This window comes from Dioscorea cayenensis, chromosome 17 (assembly GCF_009730915.1).
Source record: "Dioscorea cayenensis subsp. rotundata cultivar TDr96_F1 chromosome 17, TDr96_F1_v2_PseudoChromosome.rev07_lg8_w22 25.fasta, whole genome shotgun sequence".
In the NCBI taxonomy this organism is placed as follows: domain Eukaryota; kingdom Viridiplantae; phylum Streptophyta; class Magnoliopsida; order Dioscoreales; family Dioscoreaceae; genus Dioscorea; species Dioscorea cayenensis.
In genome coordinates, this window is record NC_052487.1 from 21,621,828 (window position 1) to 21,647,100 (window position 25,273).

General features: G+C 33.3%; 2 protein-coding genes and 2 long non-coding RNA genes across 4 annotated transcripts; all 4 read right to left on the reverse strand.

Moving 5' to 3' along the window:
- Nucleotides 1-10,320: 10,320 nt before the first annotated feature.
- Nucleotides 10,321-10,815, reverse strand: LOC120281417. Its single transcript, XR_005542565.1, has 3 exons — nucleotides 10,732-10,815; nucleotides 10,575-10,642; nucleotides 10,321-10,360 (listed from the first exon to the last, which is right to left on the reverse strand). It is a non-coding gene; the product is annotated as an uncharacterized LOC120281417 (long non-coding RNA).
- A 4,552-nt stretch (nucleotides 10,816-15,367) lies between these two features.
- On the reverse strand, nucleotides 15,368-16,866 carry LOC120281287 (NADPH-dependent aldo-keto reductase, chloroplastic-like). Its single transcript, XM_039288148.1, has 7 exons — nucleotides 16,858-16,866; nucleotides 16,798-16,821; nucleotides 16,580-16,711; nucleotides 16,418-16,468; nucleotides 16,178-16,254; nucleotides 16,014-16,101; nucleotides 15,368-15,661 (listed from the first exon to the last, which is right to left on the reverse strand). The coding sequence occupies exons 1-7, from the start codon at nucleotides 16,864-16,866 to the stop codon at nucleotides 15,656-15,658; spliced, it is 387 nt and encodes a 128-aa protein (XP_039144082.1). The 3' UTR covers nucleotides 15,368-15,655.
- A 79-nt stretch (nucleotides 16,867-16,945) lies between these two features.
- On the reverse strand, nucleotides 16,946-17,724 carry LOC120281330. The gene is made up of 3 exons (XR_005542536.1): nucleotides 17,661-17,724; nucleotides 17,091-17,190; nucleotides 16,946-17,017 (listed from the first exon to the last, which is right to left on the reverse strand). It is a non-coding gene; the product is annotated as an uncharacterized LOC120281330 (long non-coding RNA).
- A 386-nt stretch (nucleotides 17,725-18,110) lies between these two features.
- On the reverse strand, nucleotides 18,111-20,392 carry LOC120281288 (uncharacterized protein ycf20-like). The gene is made up of 5 exons (XM_039288149.1): nucleotides 20,324-20,392; nucleotides 19,996-20,067; nucleotides 19,861-19,905; nucleotides 18,722-18,816; nucleotides 18,111-18,503 (listed from the first exon to the last, which is right to left on the reverse strand). Exons 3-5 carry the CDS (start codon nucleotides 19,895-19,897, stop codon nucleotides 18,111-18,113), a joined length of 525 nt encoding a protein of 174 aa, XP_039144083.1. The 5' UTR covers nucleotides 19,898-19,905; nucleotides 19,996-20,067; nucleotides 20,324-20,392.
- Nucleotides 20,393-25,273: the final 4,881 nt, after the last annotated feature.

The following is a 25,273-nucleotide window of genomic DNA, read 5'->3' on the forward strand; positions in this document are numbered from 1 at the left end:
TGTAGTTGAATATAATATATTGGAAAAATTACCTTTATTTAAAATATACTTTACAAAGAATGGTGATCACACTCTCAATTACAATCGCCCTGTTTGGTGAGCGCTGCTCTCGGGGGTTTGATAAACTTGGAAGAGATGACTTGTCCGGCGAACAATGCTCCCAGGATCTCGCTAATGCAGAGGAAAGAGACCCGACCAGTGAGCGCAGCTCCGGGGGTTAAGAAGGGATCTACGGGTATGTTGCTTGCTAGCAACATGGTCTCCGACAACTGGAGTGTGAGTGACGACGTTGGTGGAGTTGAAAAACCTTGGATCTGTTGTCCATTGCTAGAAAAATAGACCGCCAGTCTCAACTGTAACCCCAACGGTCGATTGGGGTTGCATGCCTCAAATTATGGGTCAAACTTTGTAAAATAAAAAGGAGGTAGCAGTGAGAAAAGAGAGATATGTTTTATTGATTATGTTAAAGCATACATATAGAGATACAACAAAAATAGTAAACTAATTCTAAGGCTATACAATAGCTGTGATCCCCTTTTTGTGGGATTTGAATCAAACTAATTTAGGTAAAGAAGTAAGGAAAGGAAAACAAATATTTACGATCAATACAATATTACCAATATAAGATATTTCCAAATACTCCCCCTCAAGTTGGTGAGTGAATGTCATGAAGTCCCAACTTGTTGCGCAAATTCACAAATTGATCCTTTCCTTAAGCCTTTGTAAATATATCCGCTAGTTGTGAGTTTGAAGATACATAGGAAAGCTTAATTGCTCCAACTTGTATCTTTTCTCATACAATATGACAGTCTATTTCAATGTGTTTTGTACGTTCATGAAAAACAGGATTAGCTGCAATGTGCATGGCCGCTTGATTATCACAAAATAGTGATGCAAGTTCTGTCTGAAGAGCCTTCAAGTCATGCAATATATAGCATAACCAAGTTAGTTCCAAACATGCACCAGCAATAGCTCGTTATTCATCCTCAGCTGATGATCTAGAGACATTGTCTTGATTCTTGGATTTCCATGATATAAGAGAATTTTTGAGAAAAATGCAATATCCTGTAACTGATCTTCTTGTGGCACGACAACCTCCCCAATCCGAATCACAAAAGGTTTTTAAAGTCAAACCGTTGTTAGAAGAAAATAATAATCGTTGACCAGGCGTACCTTTGATGTATTTAAGGATTAGGGTAGCAGCATCCCAATGAGATGTTCTAGGCTCTTGCATGAATTGGCTTAATAAGTGCACTGAATAGACAATATCTGGTCTTGTTACTGTTAAATAGATCAATTCGCCGACCAATCTTCTATATTTTGTTGGATTATTAAGCAAAGTTCCATTAGTTGGAGTGATTTTAAATTTTACTCCATTGGAAAGTTGTTGGAATGTGCACCCAAAAGTCCCGAATCTTGAAGGATATCTAATGCATACTTTCTTTATGACATAAAAATGCCCTTCTTTGGATCGTGAGAATTCAATACCCAAAAAGTATTTCAAGTTTCCAAGATTTTTGATGCGGAAGTATTTGAAAAGGAATTCTTTAAGGCATTTCATTTCATGCAGATCATTTCCTGTGAGAAGTATGTCATCAACATATATAAGAATCACTGTAAATGAAGTACCTTTAGCTTTGGTAAAAAGTGAATAATCATCCTTCGATTGTTGATAACCAGTCTTCCGAATAGTGTCTGAAAATGTGGAGAACCAATTCCTCGATGCTTGTTTAAGTCCATAAAGAGACTTATTGAGCCGACATGCAATGTTCTCTCCCTGTCAATGAAGACCAGGTGGAGGTTCCATGTAGACAATTTCATGTAAATCACCATGAAGGAAGCCATTTTGAACTAATTGGTGGATGTGCCAATGACGAGCAGCAGCAACCACAAGAAGACATCGAAGTGTTGTAACCTTTGCCGGTGAAAATGTTTCTTGATAGTCAATGCCTTCAACTTGATTATATCGACGAATAGCTTGATAGTGTGACCCATGAGCAAATTAATTTCAAATGAGAAAATGAAGGTGGCTAATGTGAAGCCGCCACTTGGCAGACAACAGATTGATCAGGAGATTGTGTCGCCCATGTGCATGTAAAATTCCAATGATAACATGAAGGTAGCCAATGTGTAGCCGCCACTTGGCACACAACTGGTGGATCATGATATGGTGTCTCCCATGTGCATGCCAAATCCCAATGAAAATAGAGAAAACCTTTTGATTTCATTTGGGTCCCTTCATTTAGACAACTCGGATTCTATTGGCCTTCAAGAAATAGGCCGTGTTTGATGAGTATAATTTGCACTCAATTTATAGACCTTCATTAACTCAAAATAAATTAAATTTGAATCATTTTGAACCAATTTTACTCCTAATCTTATTATTATTGCATTGTAGGAAAGAAAGAGAATGATTTGAAGGAAGAACATGTAAAAAGCACAAAATTGGAGGAAGAAGAGCAAAGTTTCAACAAAGAAGGAACAAGCAAAACAGAAAATCTAGCGCCTAGGCGCTAGCATGCAGCGCCACAACATCAAGAGGTGCAAAACATAAAGTATAGCGCCTAGGCGCTACAGTCTTTGGCGCCTAGGAGCTACCCTGATTTTTATGTTATAAAAGGAGCTAGGGTTGAGACGAAAGAGGAGATTTTCGGAGATCAAGAGACCGGGAGCGAAGATTCGGAGTGGATTCATTGCCAGGCTTTAGTTTTTAGTTTTTCTTTGTTTATTTGATTATGAACCTTATTCATATGTCAAACTTTGCAATTATTATGTTCTAAATACTTTTTCTATGGCTATGATGTAGCCAGACTATGAAACTCTAGATTCATCTTTGTTTAATTTAATCGATGCTTGTTTCAAGACTATGTTGGATATTTTAATCTATGCTTAATGCTTGTGATTATTAATTTGATTTGAGACCGAGAGGTAATAATTGAATTAGGTCTTGGTTGAAATATCGTACAATCATCATAAGATAGAAATATTTATGAGGTTGTATGCATCATTATAAATTTCTAGAGCTTAATGAGTTCCATAGGTTCACAGTTATCTCAGAGATGATGTTAACTTATCTAGTGGAATATGCTATTGATGCTTGAGAAAGATCAATATGTAATTTAGGAAAATTTGATGATAACATAAGAAACAAACATTGATTGATTGAATTAGATGATCTAGGTGGAATTAGTCTAGGTGAACTCGAAAATCCTAGAATCTCTTGACATTGATTTCCTCTTATCTCTCTCTCTCTCTCTCTCTCTCTCTCTCTCTCTCTCTCTCTCTCTCTCTCTCTCTAGTCCTTGAATTAGATTTTCTAAACTAAATCTTTTCAACCTCATTAGTAAAGTAGAATTAGGGTTATCGATTTTGGTAATTAATAAACTCAATCCTCATGTGACGATACTCTCTTGTCATTATATTACTTGTTTACGATAGCGTATTATATAAATCACAACCAACAGTGTTGATCCAATTGGGCCACCCATCAGCAAGCAAAACTCGGAGGCTAATTTAGAGCCCATTTCTCTGGGTTGTCCTAATGATAATGAAGATTCACTTGAATATGATCGCCCCCGCCATGGTGGAAGCGGTATTAGCTCGTTGGCTTTGGATGACCGTCAGGATGTTAGTTCTTTGTCAAGTCATGCTAGTTACCCTGTCAAACCAGCGGGTTCTCCATCTTCGGTGCTATCTCTAAGGAGACATGACAACACAAGGAGTCATGCTACCCACTACCGACGTGTTGTAAGGATAGTAGTCTACCCTGTGACTGGCAGCTATTTCACCGTGGCCACCGAATCAGGAGTGATGCCATGTGTCCAAGCAGTTTTAGGTCAACCGTCGGATGCTACTATTTCAGAGGTGGATACTCCCGCGGCTGTGGTGGCGTCATGTGGCTATATGGAAGTGAGACAAAATTTAGATGCTAGCAATGTGAAGTTGGACACTTTTCCACATGTGGTGCAGCCACGTGTCCAAGAGAAGGAGATTTTCACCCAAGTCTCGCTTGCCTCGGGTGGGCCATTTGTCTTGGAGCCCAATGTTAAGTTAACCCCCTTAATCCCATCAATTGTCTGGATTGGGTTAGACGCTGTTGCAGAACACACCTATGATCTTCTAAGAAGAAATAAGAGCAGGGAAATCCAGTAGAGGCCCGTAATGCTAAAAGAGCAAATTTAGACAACTCCATCAGTAGTGTTCGGCGCAGTCTGGTGTTAATGGAACCATGTGATGACGTTGCCAGTGGGAGCACAACAAGCATGGCGAACTCCATCAGTAGCCTGCCTACCTGTCACTACATCCGGTGGGAGTTTTATGCGTTGGTCGTTATCTTTTATCTTTATGTTTTTTCTCTCTTTGTGTTGTTCTTTTTTCCCCTTCTAGTGGATGTTTGTTTGAATGAATGTGGTTTATTCACCTTTCCAATATATATATATATATATATAATTTATTGGAAGTTGTAAAATTACATTAAATATAAATGGTATATTTGGAAAAATAATATTTAATATTTCACAAATGTTTTAAATGGACAAGTAAAAAAAAAAAACCAAAGAAAAACCTCTAAAATGGGACAAGTAAAAAGAATCGAAAGAAATATATAAGAAGCCCATGTGGCATACGGAGTGGTGAAGGTTCGAATCTTTGTTGAATGAATTAACTCCAGTGATGTTGCAACCCCACTCATGTGCGCCCACGAGATGAGGATGCGTTCAAGACAATTACACATACGTGCAAACCCCGTAACAGCCATGTTCAAGACAATAACTCGAATGTGATAGAAATGCTAATAGATGTTTGTCGTTTTTGTTAATATATATATATATATAAGAATATAATATTTTAGTGTAATATTATATATTTTATGGAAATGATTTTTTTTTTTGTTATTTAGCTTTTAATTAAAGAGTTTAGAATCTTTAGGTGGGCATTTTAATCAAATGGTAATGATTTATTTCACAATTAATTTTCAATTTGTTTGAGAATAGAAAGATTGTTTGTTGATTTTTTTTCTTTTAAAATATTGCATGATTTTTAATTGTCTTTCTTTGGATTGCTAATATGATATATCCACTTCTTTGTTATATATTTTAAAAGTTAAATAGTTTTCAAATTATTGTAAAAAAAATACATATAATAGAACAAAATGGTTGATAAGGATACATATATTGATTTATAAAGGCTAATGAGAGATAATAATCTGTGGAACAACTATTATTTTTTAATTGTTATTTTTAGAATGTTGCAACTTTTTTTTTAAGTAAGTATTAAGAGAAATTTTTAAAACAAGTATTTAGAGGACTATAAATAACCCTTTTTACAAAATATTAAAAGATATATTTTGGATGCGTGCATTTTGAATGATTTAAGTGTTCATAATTTATGAGTTTTTATAATGCAAATTCTAGAAGAGTTGCTCTTAATTCATTGTGGTTTATTTTTAAAAAAATTCTAAAATAGTGAGGATTTTTTTTTTTTTTGAATAAAATGGATAAACCACAAATTTATTAGAGAAAAAGAAAGCAAAGTACAAAAGGAAAACAGAAACAATAAACATAAGAACGAAGGAAAATACTGAAGTTCTCACCAGAGATGAGGAAAACAGCAAACATAAAGAACTAGGAAAGCAAAAAAAAAGATAGGGAGGAACTGAAGAAGGCGAAGTCAGCCATCTGGAGACACAGGCCTGCTCAGGGAGGGGAGAAGCGAATTACTCCTGAGTCAAGTTTGACGCCAAATCACCAGTGGAGTCTGTGGATCTGGAGCTCAGGAAGTTTAAGGAGCACTTGATCTTCTGAGTAACCTCTGCAGCTTCCTGTTGGTGGGGAACCAAGTCTGCAGAAATCCAAGAAAGAGCCATATTAGCAGTTTTAAATATAATTAAAGATCAGGATGTGCAGGTTTGGTTAAAGATACGGTTGTTGCATTCCAACCATGCATTCCAGAGGATGGCTCTAAAACAGATATCCTAAAGGTTTCTTGAAGTAGAGATTAAAGAAGGTATCCATTTGGTCCAGATATTTGCAACTGAGGTCGGAAGTGAGTCAGATGCAGATAAACACTTAAAATAAGACCAAATGCGAAGTGAAAAGGTGCAGTGTAAGAATAGGTGATCCACTGATTCTGTGTTATTGTAACAAAGAATACATGTGTCAGTGGCGTTAGGATTACAGCCTTTTTTGAACAAATTTTCAATGGTAAGAATTTTGTTATCCCAGGCAAGCCAACAGAAAAGAGTGATTTTGCTTGGGGATTTGGTTTTCCAGAATTTGGAATAGAGTTGGCTTCGAAGACCTCCATCTATTAAGAAATTGTAAAAAGATTTAATAAAGAAGGTTCCATTTTTTTCTAAAGGCCAAGAGTAGAAGCCTTCAAAATCATTGGTACAAGCAAGGAAAGAATTGAGAATTGTACCAAAATCATTAATTAAAGTAGAACTAAATGGGTTACCCTGGGAGTTAAGAGTAAGTATAAGTTGTTTTACAGTGATCCAGGGATGAGGGCAGTCCAAAAAAAGAGAAGGCTAACGATTTAAGGGGGATTGGCCCTCCAGCCATCTGTCATGCCAGAATAAAGTATTTTCTCCATTTCCAATAACTTTGATTAAGCAGGAACGGAATGAGTGTAGAATGGTATTAATTCTCGCCCAAAAGAAAGATTTATTTCTTGGTGGTTGTAAGAATAGAAAACCAGGGAAATCACTGTTGGTATAGTTGGCTTTGATGATCTTGAACCAGCAGGAGTCCCTTGTGGTAATGAATTTCCACCACCATTTTCCTAGTAAAGCTTTGTTGAACTCCTGCAGATCAAGGATTCCCCAGCCACCCATGCTTCGTGGGCGACAAATTCTCTTCCAAGCGATTAACCTAATCCCTTTAGTACCCAGGTCAGGACCTTTCCAAAGAAAGTTTCTCCTGATTTTGTCAATCTCATGAATGACCCAGGCAAGTAGTTTGAATACTGACATCCAGTATACTGGAATTGAAGATAAAACGGAGTTGATAAGGGTTAAACGACCCCCCAACGAAAGGTAGATAGCTTTCCAGGGTGTGAGCCTTGTGCGAACAGAATCAATCAACTTAGTCCAGTTAGACCTTCTGTGTCGTCTACCAGAAAGGAGGACTCCCAGGTATGTGACGGGGAGATAATCCCGACTGCAATTAAGTATTCTCGCCGAAGAGAAAGTCGATTGGTAACCGAAATTGGTGGAATATAGGAAACTTTTGGAATAGTTGATTGAGAGACCTGAGCAGCCTTAAAATAATTAAAGAATTAATTTGATAATTTTAAGGTCTTCCGGTCCACCAGCCGAGAAGATGATAAGATCATTAGCGTATTGCAAATGACTAATGTTATTAGATTGGTCAAGATGAACTCCAATCAGAACTTTGGAATAGATGGTGTGGTTGAACATGGCGCTAAGAGTATCAGCTGCTAAGGCAAAGAGAAGAGGTGAAAGGGGGTCACCTTGTCGCAAACCTCTTTTGCAGCGAATATAACCATGTATAGTTCCATTAATGAGGATTTGAGTTTTGGCAATTTTGAGAATGGTGTGTATCCATGTGATCCATCGGTTTCCAAAACCTCTAGCTTCTAGAATCTCAAGAAGAAAATCCCAATCTAGTGTGTCAAAAGCTTTCGCGAAATCAACTTTAAGAGCATGGCCCGGCAATTTCCTTTTTTGTAGATTAAAGATAATTTCTTGAGCAGCGATAATATTGTCAGCAATACATCTGCCCTTAATGAATCCGGATTGAGTATTATCAACTTGGTAACCAATTTTTATTTGTGGTTCATCCATTTTGTTAATTAAGAAATTCATAGAAGTTTCATTACATTTAGGGGAACATCATGCCTTGAAGCTGTGTAATCTTCCTACTTCTTTATAATTCATATTTAATGGTCTTATTTTAAAAGAGTTTGGGCCATTTATTCAAAAAAAAAAAAAAGAGTTTAGGCCATTTATCCCAATAAATATAAATATATAATTAAGTATCAAATGTATGGTTCATTATTTATTTATATATTTTGATTAAAATTAATAAATCATTAATTTATTAAATTGAATTATTTTGAAAACGCCAAAAAATTTTAGAAAATAACTGAAAACATTACGATCTTAAAAACTTTAAATAAGCTGTCATTTTATTAAAATAAAATAATAAAACAAAACAAAATGATGATGTAATGAATGATCTCATGCAAATATTTAGTACATAAATAAAAATATGATGATTTTAAAATATTTGAATAAATTATAATTTTATTAAAATAAAAATGAGAAAACATAACACCTATATAATGAATGATCTATGTGAAGGAGATAATTTTTTTTTTTTTTAACAAAATGGATGAACCACAAATACATTAATAAAAAAAAAACAACCAAATAAAAAGAAGATAATTGAAAACATGACAATTTTTAAAAAATTAAATAAAACATCATTATATTAAAATAAAAGTGAGAAAGTCAACCATTGGATAGCGCAATGGTATGACATCAAAGTGTAAGGGGAGGTCATGGGTTCAAATCTCCCCTACTAGATCTGCTCCCTCAGTCTTGTTTACATACATCTCTCACTCGGAAATTCTATACTTATTCTCATCATCGTACATATATTAGTACATCCCGGGTTTCAGATCTTGTTTAAGTCTTGTTTATATCGTAAAAAAAGGGACATTATATGCCTATTATTTAAAAAAAATAAAAATAAAAATAAAACAATGATATAATGAATAATCCCCCGCAAACATAGATGCTCCAAGAAGGTAATGGCAACCAATTATGCTTTGATTATTTTCTAATTTCTATTATCATCCTGTTGTCTATCTTTAAAAATAAAAATAAATAAATAAATAAATAAATAATAATAATAAGAAAAAGGGGGAGTGCTAATTTATGACCACATTGTACATTTATTTAATTATTTATAAAAATAATAGATAAATTGCTCAAAGTATATTAAGAGAAAGAACCGAACAATAGACTATACCATAAAACTATTTATTTATTTATTTATTTATTTATTGATAAGTATATGACAAATGCCTCTAGCTTAATGGAAGTCAAGAACATGCATAACAATGGATCATACTTAATCATATACTCAACAAATACTTATGTTCTTATCTGGCATGGTCTTTGGGATCCGGTGTCAATATACCTAAAGGTAGTTGCCACCATTTATTTATATTGTCCTAATTTTTTTTTCTCCAACAATAAATTATATATATACATTCGATGTCACAGTTGGATGAAGCCACAACTCTAAGCTTTTGATATAACAGCAGTACCCGGTTGATCACGCTAATCTGTAAACCCAAAAGTTCAACAAAATGAGAAGGATAAGATTTTGAAAGCCAACAACAAATACAAACATATAGTACTTATCCTTTGAGCAAGCATCTCCGTAATGACATGTAATTCAAACATTTGGTTAAAATGAGAGGTACATATATCGTTGATTTTTTTTTTTTGGGGAAGAGGAGCGGAGCGAACCCACTAGAGACCTCAGGGACGTGCATAAGTCACTACACCAAAAAAGTGTTTTTGAGGCGGTTTAAAGCTCTATAGAGGCGGTTATAACCGCCTCATAGGGATATAGTGTTGGTTTTTCCGCCTTAAAACCGCCTCGTATCAAGCCGGTTTAGAGCCGGTTTCTATCAACCGTTGGGGTAAGTTTTATTTATGGAAACGGTTTTTAATAAGAAGAGTAGAGCGGTTATAACTCGCCTCTATAATACTAAGTTTTCATTACCCTTCATAGTTTTAGAGGCGGTTATAACCGCTCTATAACTACTAAGTTTTCATTATTCTTTAATAGCTTTAGAGGCGGTTATAATCACCTCTAAAAATTATAAATGGTAGAAGCGGTTATAACCGCTCTATATCTACTAATTTTTTTCATTAATTTCGAATAGTTTTTAGAGGTGGTTATAACCACCTCTAAAAATTATAGTGAAAAGAGGCGGTTATAACTCGCCTCTATAGCTATTAATTTCTTCCATGTTTATACTTTTTAGAGGTGGTTATAACCATCTCTAAATTTGTTATTGAATTCAATTTTTAATTTTTCCTATTAATAATAAATAAATTTGTTGAACCTGCAGAATCAAAAAAACATAAATTTTTCATTACATTCAAAAAAATATCTTAAATTCAATTTCATTGACCTTTATTGACATGTTATGAGTTAAAAGTGCAATGTTTTTTTGAGTAATAACAAAATATAAGAGGTTTACACTATTTATGTACTTTTCATTACAAAATATTTTTCGAGTTAATTACACAAAGTAAAAAGCTTCATGTATCTTCATCTTCAACCCTCTTGATCTTTAACCATGAATTCTCCAAAATCTGCAAAAACATTAAAAAAAAAATCCATTCCAACTAAAAACTTGAATTTTGAGTATTGCAGGTCACTACCTGAGTACCCATTCCAACTCATAAGAAAGGTGAAAGAAAAGAACTGAACAAGAGTGAATTCAGAAAGCATTGAAGATTTAGATTTAGGGATCTCAAACATCATATTATGCAAAACAGGCTCTGAGAAGATTTAGAGAAATTGTACCTTTTCATTTTCTCCTGAATTAACATTTGGTGGTGAAGATCTGTCAATATTATCTAAATGCTCACTAGCTGTCATTAAATTTAATTTTTAGCCAGCAGAAGTTTGAATATAATACTGCTGCATGGTAAAAAAATATTTATGGCTATACATGACAAACCTGCAAGTGGTGAAACCAGATGTTGTCCTTGAATGTTCATCTCTTCTAAATCTGCAACTTGATGGTTGTTCACAGGTAAGTTTTTCACCTTTCTGATCTACTGGCTGTAGCATAATTATAATTTACTCAAACAGATCCAGCACAAATTTCTATATAGATAAAACACGCAAAAGCATGACAACAAATTGTGTTATATTTCTTTTTCTCCTCCAATCTACAAATTGATGGAAAAATTTAGCAATACAATTTTTATAACCGAAAATGGTACATTGGTATCTCAATGAGAACTGGAATATATCAGAAATCAACAGTAATCTAACCTTTACTTCTGTTTGCTGCTGGAGACATTCACCTCCAGAAGGAAATGATCCACACTCTTCATCAACTGTTGAAATTTAACAATGGAAATTGAGTATACCCAACAACTATTTATTAGTAACTGGATATTCAAATCATAAGGAAGATTATCAGTTATAAAGAATTCACTTTTAAGTATACATGTGGCAGAGAACAAGAATTTTCTCATAATCAAAGTTATCTCTTAAAGCATATGACACATTTTGTGCTCTAATGCTTACCTTTGATATTTGAGAAGCTATCAACCATCTGACCTATCATCTGTAGCATTGAAATAAACTTGTAAATACATAGAGAGAGAGAGAGAGAGACCATAACAAACTTTGCAAGCAAAATCTATAATTGAGATATTACTCCCCTTAATGTGTCAAGTCAACAAATGATAGTGAAGTTAGCAGAATGAACTTAATTAAAAAACCTGAGTATTTGGGCTACTAAAACTGCCGATGATTGCTATCATTCAAACCCCTTTGGCCCTGATTCATATAAAACCCTCAACTATCAAAGATTATTTTTGCTTTACAAAGTTTCAAAGCTCCCAATAGAAAATGCAATGTGACCAGGTGTTTTAAATCAATAGAAATTACATAAGCCAATAGCCCAAACTTGTGATTTGAAGTTTCACATGCACTTACTAACCCAATGATAAAAAGAATTCTATGTCTCCACAAACACACACAGAAAGCAAAAAAATCTATGATAGCAGCAGCAACACCAACCAAAGGAGATTATAGAAAGCGAGAAAAGAAGCAAGACAACTCTGTGTTAAGCAAGGATATGAACCTCATTCTCTTCTGTATGTACCGTTCCAAGAACCATAGGTGAAGAAAAATGAGCCGACATTATCTCCTACAATATTTGCAATAAGATTGGTAAAATAACATCTATCAATATAGTCCCCAAAAGCTTCACAAAATTTTTTGCTGCTTGACTATTGTTAATAATGATGTTGAGATATAAAAAGCTGGAGAAGATATAGACCTGATAAAATTTCATCAAGTAAAATGTCATTCGCTCCAAAACTTTCCCCTCCATGATCCTGAAATATTTTTCATTATATGGGCAGAGCACATTAGAACCCTCAATTCAAATAAGTATTAAATCTGAATCTCACTCTTGGAATTAGAACACTTGCACAACTTACAGGCCACTCTTTGGATACATTTGTTGCCTTTAAATTAATCTTTAGTATTCTTCCATGATAAAAAAGAAAGAAAGCAAAACAGCGAAAGTTCTTCATTGTAACCATACAATCCATCACGTACTTGTTCTTGTGCAATTTGTTGAATTGGAGAACACTTTAATAAATCCAAATCAAAAAAGAGAACTTAGATTTTGATTGTTCTGTTACTAGTGTTGCAAATCATATGGTCAAATAGAATCTGTTCAACTTCAAACATGTTGAGTCTTGGAGACGATATCGCAGGGCAAGCAAAAACTAGATGACAAGTGTTGACAGACAGGAAAAAAAGAACATGGAGATCAATTGCTTGTTCTTTAGACACAGAATCTAATACCCAGTTAGTGCTAGAGATGCCTTGATTAATTTAATAAACAAAACATACCACCAATGAGAATTGATCACATTTGTATATAAAGAAAAAGCCGATCTCATAGAACCTTTACAGGACCACCTCATTTATTAGCATTTCCGACGTAGATGGACGTGGAACCCAAAATTACCTTTATACATAGATGACTTCTATAATGGCCAGCTTTTAGATTCTTCATCTAGTGCTAAATTCCCTTTACATTAAGGTTTAGAATGATGATCATATCTTTGTGACAATTTCAGGAACCATCAAAATTAATGAAGTTATTCAATAAGCAATTAGAAATAGTAAACAGAGACAAACTATGTTAAAAAAAAATTCTAAATCATATTCAAGGCGGTGAAAGTAGTAAATCGGCACTAAGCATTAGATTAAAGAAATGGGTAATCTTTGTATCTGACAACTAATGGCCAACTTCTAGATTCTTCACTTATTCCTAAATTCTATTTACTTTAAGGTCTTGATTGATGATCACCTCTTTATGTCAATTTTGGGAAAAACCTGGAAAATTAATGAAGTTCTTTAACAAGCAAGGAGAACAAAGACCAAGCATGTTAAAAAGATTATACATATTCAAGATAGTAAATAGGTACTTAGCATTAGATTCAAGAAATGGGTAATTTGTATATCTGACAACTGGATCAGAAATGTAATCAAGTCTGTATTAAAAACTAAATCAGGGACTACATCACTCAATTACAAAAATCATATCAAAAAGCATAGATCTAACAATAGGTCCATGCATAGACCTTCAAAAACTAAAATCAGGGACTACATCACTCAATTACAAGATAAACTTTAAACAACTCCCCCAAAAAAATGGAAACCAAATGATCAAAAATAAGTGGAATCACTATTAAAAACAAAAATAAAAATAAAAATCAACAAAGAAGATCCCAAAAAAATTAAGGGAAAAACCCCCATAATTAGATACACCCAGTGCTAGCTAAAATTTTCAAACAAATGAAAATGGCTCTACAAACGCTTAGATCTCTCAAAATAAAAATAAATAAAAGAAAAAAATCCCCAATTATCAAAATAATTTCAGAAAACCTGAAAAAATTCCTCAAAAGAAGCTTAGATTTCTCGAGAGAGAGAGATCCCGATCATGGCCAGCAGGTTTTCCTCAGATCAAGCTCCGGTGGCGAGTGCTGAAGGTCCAACGGCAGTGAAGCAATGCAGAACCACATTCATAAAAATCTATCCATAATCTAAAACCTAGAATCACTACACTTGATCTTAGCCAAAAGGCCGAGAAAGGTATATTAAAACCTAGAAATCTAAGGGCAAAAGGAAAAAAAACCAATTCCGGCGCCTCAACATCGGCCGGAGACCGGAGGGAATGAAGGGAAGACTGAGGGGTTTAGGACTCACTGGCGGCGGTGCTTCGGTGCGTCGAAGATTAGCGCCTGGCGGCGATCGTGTGAGTGAGTGCTCGGCAGCACGGCGATGCGGCGAAGATCAACACCCGGCGGCGTGTAAGTGAGAGAGAGAGAGAGAGAGTAGGAGAGAGAGAGGGTTTTTTTAATTTGAGGGGGTTTTTGTAAACCGGTTGTATAGTTTAATAAAAAAAAATAAAACATAATTATGGAGTCGGTTTTTAAAAACCCCCTCTAATAAACTGCTTCTAAAATTGAAAATTGGTGTAGTGAGTCTCAGTAGAATAAATGGGGACGGGCCACGCTCATGTGGATGCAGAAACCACCCATACACAACTACTATTCACAACTCTCAGAAATGTGTCATCAGCTGAGAATCGAACTCTCACCACTCGGTAAAAACTCTATCGGTAACCCGTGTACCAATAAACCTGAAGATCGTTGGCATATATCGTTGATCTTTGTATCTTATCACGTTATATTTAGAGTGTACTCCAAAGTCTGACCACGGTCACGATAATGAGTGCTCGAATTATTTTTTGTACAGGTAGGATCACTACACTGAAAAAGAGCTTTAGAGGCGGTTTTCATGATCTATAGAGGCGGTTAAAACCGCCTCTATAGCTTTAGTGGTGAATTTTTTTCACCGTCTCTAAACCGGCTCGTATTAAGCCGGCTCTAGAATTTAGAGCCGGTTTGATACAACCGTTGGGGTAAAGTAATAACTAAGGAAGCGGTTTTTAGAGGCGGTTATACCCGCCTCTAAAATTAAAATTTTAAAACTAGTTTTAGAGGTGGTTATAACCGCCTCTACAATTAACAAGATTTTCACAACACTTATATTTTTTTAGAGGCGGTTATAACCACCTCTACCATTAAAAATTTTTAAGTTATAGTTTTTAGAGGCGGTTATAACCGCCTCTATAATTAACTAAAAATTTACTCATATTTTTTTAGAGTCGGTTAAAAACCGCCTCTATCATTAAAATTTTAAGTTATAGTTTTAGAGGTGGTTATAACCACCTCTACCATTAATAAAAGTTTAAAACCCTAATACTTTTAGAGATGGTTATAACCACCTCTACAATTAAAATTTTAAAACTCTAGTTATAGTTATAGAGACGGTTATAACCACCTCAAAAACATGCCTAATAATTAATTTTTAATTAAATATATATTAATTAATCAATTAAAACCCTACTTTTAATCATTTAAAAAACTCACATTTTAATTAAATTCCATTTTTCACAAAAAACAAACAAAACAAACAAAACAAAACAAAAACAAAAACAAAAAAAATTGACAGGCAACCAAGTTTCACTTGATCATTTCTAACACCTTTAGAACAAAAAGAAAAATAATTGATTTGAAATTTGTATTTCATCAACTCAGCAGAGTTTCTGATAATCAAACACAGCTCTTTTATTGCCTATATAATGTAATACAGATAAAATTTTCACATATGAAGCAAAACACCTCAAAATGTCATCCACACGGATGTAGTTAGTAGCAACTCCAGCTTGAAAACAGAATGTGGCAGTAAGAGTAGTGCACTGCATTTAGTATAAATCTCTCACCAACATGAGTGGATCATCAAATTAGACCTTGTCAATGTGCATGTTGGAGCTTACACTATCAAACCTGCGAGAAAGAACAGCTCTTTAAAGCAAAAAGATTGACCAAGAACATGTAAACCACATTAAGAAAATTAATTACTTTCAAGATCAGATAATCTCATCATATGATATAAGGAATATCTTCATCTAACTCAAAAAGGTCATGTGTGTAACTATCTCATCGTATAGATCACTATGGCAGCATGCTGTGGTTAAACAATGGTCAAAGAATTAATTAAGGGAAAAAAACTATATCAACTCTGGATGGCTTATGATGCCAATATAACATATATACATTAATAACATGAATCTTCATAGCTAAATGTTGTTGATCAATCATGCAAAACCAAAAGTTCTGGCTATTGAGAAAGTAGTACCAGATAAAGATCTAGATAGTCAAGTCGTAAGTCTTTCAAGGTTGCTTCCGGTGCCTCTGGTACATCTTCTGGATCATGATCACCACACCTGCAAACTAATCTTGATGCTATTACATGAACTTGCATACGATCAAATGAATTTATGAGCATGGAAAGAAACAAACCGAAGTTTGGAGGTTATAAATAGTACTTCACGTTTCACCACTCCATCATCAAACAGCTTTTTTAAAGCCAAACCAATCTAAGATCACCAGAAATCATATCAAAGAATATCTAAGCTCAAATGACTAAATAAATGACTTCATTAAAAACTTTAGGCTCAACTGTCAAGCTAGTCACTCAAAACCATCATGGTCATATATAATTAAGAAAATAATCCACACATAAACATATTATTAATATACCTCATTCTCATTTCCATAAGTCTGTGCACAATCAATATGCCTGTAGCCTGCCTGCATTCAAGTAAAAGAAGAGGAAAAAACAGACAATTTCATTCAATAACAAGAAGAATCACATTTTAAGATCATCCAAAAAATTAATAGATAGAAAACAGATGTAGAGACCTTGACAGCGGTGATGACAGCCTGACCAACAACGCCAGGCTCAGCTTGCCATGTGCCGAGTTTGTTGTAGAATTTGAGCTCAAATGGTGTGCTTTCCGAGCTTCCAGACCAGAAGACAACCAACTTGAGAGCCTGTTTTCAAATAGAGTAAGTTCATATATTTAATTAAGAATTTTACATATTCGAAAATATGAAGCTAACAATGCAGCACCACTGACCTCGAAATAAGTTGCAAAGACAATCTAAGGAACTTATCAGTAGAAGAAAAAAACAATCACATTTTTCATTCCAGCAGGATCTCAAACTTTCCATCAAGACAACGCTTTTGCCTCATCAGGAGCTTATGGTCTTTCCCTCCATTGTCATTTTAAATCATCAACAAACGTAATACTACCAACTGTAAGGACAGAATCCAAAGTGCCCGCAATTTCCTGAAAACTGGTATAATTGAATCAATTGATGCAGGCCACTGAAAGGGAACTCTCTCTACAACTATGTTCCATATAAGTACCTCAGTGAGAAATAAACACCAACATTCCACTGCCTCATAAAGTCTACATATATAGGTGCTGACCGAAATTTAGTAACTGCTGATCTGGATGTACACTAACCTTCACAGATGATTTAATGTTAGGAAACAAAAAATGCACATAGTGCATGAAGCATAATATTTATTGCTTAATACATAAGTCCAGCTTTAAATGAGCTTTTGGCTTGGCAAGCTTGAACTCATCTCAATTTTAAGCTAAACCAACCCAAAGTCAAGTTATTGAAGTTAGAATTGAATATTAAAAAAAAAACTCAATGTAACCAATTTTGACCGAGCTTGAGCTGACCTTAAGCCAATTAAGCTCGACTCAATTACAGCCTAATGGAAGAAATCACTTTGACAACTATCACATACCAGCATTGTTTAGCCTAATTGAGTTTCATAACAATGAGACAGGAGAAATTTAGTATATCCTAAATTACCCCAAAAATCTTACAAAGCTCAAATTCATGAATTAAACTATTGAAAAAATGGTACTAGAACATTCTAAAAAGAACAAGAAATCTGATTTCAGTGTGAATTGAAAAATACCTTCAAGATAGTCCAAGAACAACATGCTTGTTTTATAGTTCTTTAGAAACTTTGTAGGTCTTTTTAGGTGAGAATGCCCCGGGTTTCCCCTTTTTGAATTGACAAAAAAGAACTTCATTCAGTATAGAATTGGCCAAGAAATAAAAAACGTGCAACCCAGAATTGGCTGAAAAATCATAACGAGATACTTGATAATATTTCAAAAAAAGTGTTATCATGAGGAAATTAGTAGTATTGCAGTAAAAAAATGTGAACCTGATGAAGAGATGTCAAGCAAAAATTTGCAGCCATTCGTAATGAAGTCCATTATCTGCTCATCTTCCTCAAGCAATTCAAATTGGATTTGAAATGGGCTGGAAGATGTACCTGCAGAAATTGGAGTATATATCAAATTGGATTTGAAATGGGCTGTAAGATTCAAAGAAAAGTATCCACTTCATACTTGAGCATCTAAGAACAACCCCAGGGAAAGATCTGCCTTCCAATAGTTGAAAAAAATGCGATGAGGCTTTTGAGTTTGTCCAGTATATGGAAAGAAGCTCTGTACATGAGAGCACCAATGGCCTTGACCACAACGACAGCAATGCCAGCAAAGAGAATGTCCCAGTCACCTGTTTGCCCTATAACTGTTGCAAATGCGGCCGCACAATAAAAACCTAGTAAGAAGAAAAGAACCTTCATTACTAGGCCTTTCCTCAGCTCTTGGAGCTTGGAATTTAATTTGATTTGGAAATTCTGGATTGCTCTAACAAGACGAGTTCCATTGTTTGTGTTGCTTCCTGAAGGGTCTGGCCAACTTCCGTCTACCATGCTTCTAATAACCCATCTCATGTACCAACAGCCCTACACAACGAGGATTAGAAAATGTGGATGAAAGATCATTAGTAAGGGTACCTTGATCATTTTCAAGATAGTTGATATGCATGCATGATGTAGTTATTACAAAATATATATAATGGAAAAGGTTAATTGTATCAAAAGTTTCATTCAAGAACACTTGTGTAATTAATCATACTATTATAAATCCTACCATCATCCTCATCATCTATAACTTGGCTCACCGCTGGTGACAGTAGCAGGGGAGTTGCGCTGAAAACTGTTGATGATAATACTATCAGGTGTATCAGCAGTTGGAAAAAAGGGGAGCATTTGTTGCCTGCACTGAACCAGCTCAAGTCAATATTAAAAACATGGTATATGGCCTTCATTTTCAGACCATCAGGCAGGAATCTATTGAAAGAATAGATTTGCACATGTCTTTCGTGGCATTTTCTTTGGATCAAATTTATATTTTTCAAAATATATATTTCATTCAGCAAAAGCTTTATTTGATAAAATATGGAATAATAATAATAATAATAATAAACAAACCCATTTTTTTGCATGACTAAAAGCGCAATTTCTGTCTAAATTTCACATGCATGGTTCAATATTTAACAATAAACATATCTTTTCAGGATTTAGAAAGGATGAATAAATATAAGTAGCTAAGAAACAAGAAAACATATCGCAGTTTAAAAGATAACAATTGGCTATATTTGAATTGCCTTTATGTTTGAAGTAATCTAGTAGCACTCTCCATCTTCAAAAAGGCCACGAAAACACGTGACAAACAAAAACTAATTAATTACAACTTAGCATGCTATAAAAAGCAATGCCAGCAAAAAGTAATGAAACAACTATTTTTCAATCCATAAGTTACAAAGCTACCTTCTCACTCAATTTTTCTTAATAATTATTAGAAGTGCCTGAATTCTTGAATTACCGTCCAAATAAGCTTGATTTGCTCTCCTAGAGTACCAACTCTAATAATTCCATTTCAAGCTTGTGTTATAGTTTAGTTAATCTTGCAATTCACACTTTGCCTAAAATCATGATACTGATTCTCTCCTCATGCAGAAGACATTCAAAATAACACAAGTAAAATACAAGCTGTATAGCTTTAAGGATATCTTATTCTTTAAATAAGAAACAAATACCAATATAAACCATTAATAAATTCTTTATTTGACATCCTTTGAGAGTGGATTAAAGGATGATTCTGGGTTGGTAGAAACAAAGTAGACAGAAGTATCTAACTAGAATGCTCAATGGATGTCAAAACTAGACATTGAGAAGGCAAACAAATAAAGGATGCATTTATGCAAGCCAACATGTTCTCTACTTCTGGATGCAACTTCGATTGCCATATAGAACCTACTCAAAAAAGCAGCCAGAGCATGGCCCAATATCCCCATCTCGTGCACTGTCAAGAAGCCATTCATGTAGTTAAAGAAAATACTCAAAAATTCGAAACAAACTGATGCAACTCGAGGTGTTTCCGTAAAACCCTAACCTTAATACTGGATTTGCTAAGACACGAACATTCACATTGCTCCCAATTCCCCACCAAACGCAAAAGGAATTACTGGAAGATGAGGCCAATAAAAATTAAGCAAATTGAAAAACTGATCTCCATAATCCCAATAATAATTTGGAACACATACATCTACAGAAATTCAGCAATTTCTCATTAAATCCTGAGATCAAATCGAAAGATTCCTAAAACCCTACGAGTGGAGAAAATAAATGGATTCATGGACCTCGAAAGCAATCAAAATTCAACCATTGCTGAGGAGGTTCCAAAACCGATTGAATGAAAAAGAGAAGGATCGGGATCTCACCAGGAACGACCAGTGGGCTCTTGAGCTCCGATGAAGGTCATGAATGGAAGGGTTTGATCGAATCCAAAAATTAGCAAAAGCTCTAATTGATAATGATCAAAAAGCAAGAAATGGCATGAAAAATTAGCAAAACATCTCTGGGAATTAAGATCACCTGAAACCCTGGAAAAGAGAGAGATGGAGAAATGGGGCGGTTAGTGAAAGTGAGTATATATAGGGGGGATGAAGAGCTAGCACGACCACCGCGAAGGAGTCCACTTAAACAACACCGTAACGGAAAATTCTAACATAACCAACTCCGTTATCAGTGGAGGTGATTGTCGGCGCGATGGTTGGAATTCACCGGCGGTGGTGTGGCGGTGTGGTACGGTGCGGTGATCGTCGGTGCGGCGGGGCAGGGCGGCGAAGATCGTCCGGCGGTGCGGTGCGGCGATCGTCGGGGCAGCGGTGCAGCAGGGGCGGGGGCAGGGCAGGGGCGACGAAGATCGTGCGAGAGAGAGGTGTGTGTGTGTGTGTGTGTGAGTGGTGATTGAGAGAGAGAGAGAGAGTGAGAGAGAGTTGTTTTTTTTTTATTTTGTGGGGGTTTTTAAAACCGGCTGTAATTTATTTTAAAAAAATTTATAACACAATAGGGAGACGGTTTGTAATAACCACCTCTATAAAAGTGTTTCTAAAACTATGAATTGGTGTAGTGGATGTCCTAATACGTTTTCACTAATTATCTCTAGATTGTTAATAAAGCCAACAACAAATTAATACAAATATATATCAACAACTCCATCAAGAAAATATCTCCATAATGACACTAACAAGTACAACACTTTTTCAAATGAGAGGTTGTGTTGATCAGTCAAATGAACTTGATTAATTAAAACTCAACCACTAATTAAATGAGAGTCCATTTTCAAAACCATGGTTTAGAATAATAATCCACTTCCTAAATGATTCATACTCAATATATTGGGTTCACTGAAAAAAGGTATTAGTGTGAAAAGTTTAAATTTTACTAGGCGTAGTGGTGATGACCAGACCATAGTTTTGAATGTTGATCAATAACCCAAACTCTGTATCACCGGATGAAAGTGCACCTCCCATATGATCAATTCCCAATCAATGCACATGTCCTATTGTGCTTGTCGTATTTATAATAATAATAATAATAATAATAATAATAATAATAATAATAATAAAAACTACTAGAACGATTTCCATATGTCAAATCTCAACTATGCTAAGAAATAAAATAATAAAATAAAATCATAGTTCATATGAGGATAGAAGATAATTAGAGAAAAGAAGGTAATAAATTAAATTATATTAAATAAATCAAATAATTACATTACTCTTCCATATTCATGTAACGCTTTTATTGATTATATAGACTTGCGTGTTACTGAATATAGAATAGCAAGTTAACAAGATTATTATTATTATCTAACATACAAACAATAAGATTGAATGGAGTAGCAAAGGGACATTAAAGTGTGCAAAGAAATCTTTGCCACTACATCATATATACTCCCACAACGGTAAAATTGATATTTTATTTCTCTCTCCATTTAATGGTCAAAGGTCAAAGGTTTGGTCCGTGCATGATAGGCTTATTTACTATATAATAATATTCTACAACATAGAAAACAGTATAAATAATAATTTATTAATTCTAAACGCATCAAATATACCTTAAATACCAAGTGCATTTCAATATTTCAAAATATTTCTAATATATATATATATATATATAAACCACAATTTTTTTTACTAATAAGCGATAAGTGTCCCCATTTTAGAGATTGTTAAAGGGATAAGCGAGTGACGGATGTGCTTGCGATTATAATAGTTCTGAAATCTCCCAAGAATTTTTCTGATTTTGGAGAAGTGAGCTATTATTTTTTTCCACGAGGGACCCGCGTCAGGTAGCGTGAGCAATAGATGTACGATCATAAAGCAATCTGCAAACAAGATTATTTACAATATGATAAAAGAAAAAGTACAAAGGTCCCATAAGAGACAAGAGTAACAAGACAATTGTACATTCAAATTATATATATATATAATCAAAGTTAAATAAGATAAAACTCAACCAACTACTAAATTAAAGTTCATTTTCAAGGCCATTAATTTCCTGCTTTTGAATAGCAAAGCCATCTCATGACTTCCTAGTTTTCATCAGTGTTAACTTTCAACCCTTCAACAAGAAAAAATCTTCTTCAGTTGTGCATGCCATGACGTAGGATTGCAAAAGCTACAACAACGGAACTTTTGCATGGTGGGGCATTAACAAAGCAAGCACTTTTTCTCTGGTTCAAGAACAAGAGAAAGTGATCGATCGGTGATAATTAATATAATAATTTGATAAAAAAATTTGACTGAATTTTGTGGAACCTCAAAGTCTTAGCTAAGGCTTTGAATGCTTGTGGAGAGATAACGAGCTAATGCTCTTGTAATAATTTTGGTTTATTTATTTAAAAAAATAAAATAATAATAATAAGTTAATGAACCAACAAATGCATGTTTGTCGTCTTGGTTGTTGTCTTATTTTGTTGGTTTGTTTGTTTCTTATTTGTCCATTTATATTCTTTTGATTTTTTTTAATGCATTTGTGATTTTCACTATATCAAATAAAAAAATACATATTTAATTTATCTTTTTTAGCCGGTGTATATATATATATACATATGTGTGTGCGCGCGCGGCACGTGGATATGATCATGTTATGTGATATCTCAATACTAATTCTGATTGTGATTAAGATTCTATATAGGTTAGGGGGTGAACTAAATGATTCCATATCAAATACATAGAAAAAAGCTTTAAACTCATGTGTATGATTTAAATATAAATTAAATAGTTTAATTTTAATATATGTAATTTATTTATTTTTATAAAAAATCTAAGACGTATGTATCTCTTACGCCTGTTTTTTTTTTATTTGCTATAAACCCATGTTCCCTTTTATCGGTCATTTTTTAACATCAAGAAGCATTTATTATTTTTTTCCAAAATTACCCTAACACTCTATTCAATTCTATTCTTGAAATTTAATATGGGAGAGAAATGTGAAAGATATAAATTAAGGGTAATTATGAAAAAATAACTAATTTTTTATTAAATTATGTGAAATAACTAACTTTCTTATTATGTGAGATTCTGTTATTCATGATAGATAAAAAAAATAAGGGAGTACAAGATAAAATGGTCCAGGTTAATATGAACTTGTTCTATACCAACTCTAGTTTTTTTTAAAATTTATAAAGTATTAAATATTGTTTTTTAAAATTTATTTTTCATATCTAATATTTTTTATAATTTTTAATAAATCATATTTCAACTGCATAGTAATTTTAAAAAATTAATATAATTTTTTATAAAATTTGGATTATCAAGATCGGAAGGAGTAATTTTAGCTCATTCCTAAAATTATATATATATATATGCATAATAAACTAAATTTTTGAATTACAATTCGTAACCGACATTATAAAAGTTGGAGGTTTTGATTTGAAAGCATATATCCATGGGTGACTCATCTCAAATAGATTATTCATTATTAAATATTGGAAAAACTTTGATGCAACTTCCCAAAATATTTAATATTTATTTAATAAAAAAATCATATTATTATTGCATTAATAATTAGGAAGGATGATTAAATAATATTGCATTAATTAAAACAATGATTGGTTCATGCTTTGACCTTTGGGAGAGATTGTTAAACAATAAAAAAACAATAAAAAAAATTCAAGTATAAAGAATACAATAATGTTGACATCTGCTCCAAGTTTTTAGCTCAATTTGTTGGAATCCATCCACATAAATACACAAACACAAAATATCCCCAGGAGAGAGGCTTAACATAATTAATTAATTACTTAATTAAACTTTTTTTTAAAAAAAAAAAAAAAAAAAGTGGATAAACCACTTCATATTAAAGCTAAAGAGGATACAAAAGATACCAACCACTAGATGTGGTACAGTACTTATTTAAACTCAAATTTTTAAATAGGATCTTTGATTCATTTAATAAAAGCTTACTTTTATTTAAATTTATTTTAATAAATATCTATATGAGATTTTTGTTAATGTTTTACTGGCTCTTATTGACTCGTCTTTATAATAAATTGATATTTTAAATTTGTCTGTATAAACTCAAACACAGAAACATAAAATAACAATATAAAAAATTTAAAACTATTTTTTATCATTAGAAAAATTAAACATTAAATTGGTGCTGAACCGTTTTTTTTTTTATTAAATATGATATTAAAAAGGATAGTGGGAAAAGATAGGAATTCAAAATTTTAGTTAATTTTATAAAGTTCTTTGAGATTATATAATACTAATTGACTATTAAAATAAAAAATTAAGGTCTTAATTAATTATGATAAATAATTATTAGGCGGTCTCTAAAATTATAAAACTTTAAGATTGTGTTTTTTTTTTTAATTTAACTTTTTTAAAATAATATTGAGGCTTTTAAAAATGAGAGGCCATTGTTCTAATAGCCATACGTTTGAGCCTCCCTTGAATAAACCCACAATACCAATTTTATAAATGGCTAAATACGACATCACAAATAGATATATTAGAAAAATAAATAAATAAATAGATATAAATAAAACAATTAAATTTAATCAAAGAAAAAGCTTAAAACATAATATTCTTTGGCCGCTTGTCGCTTTTGTCAATATATATATGTACACATAAAATGAATCTCCAAAATTAATGTCACAATCTATTGTTTTAATTAGTATTATTTGTGAAATTACTCATTAATAGAATAACTAATTAGAAATATACATTTCAACTCTTACCAATATCAAATGTATACTTTTCATTTATGCAATTTTTCAGTCAATATGACTAAAGACGTGTAATTAAAATTGAACAAGGATGCATCCTCAATTTCTTCCAAGAAAATTTTATTTTTACAAAAATGACCATTTAAAA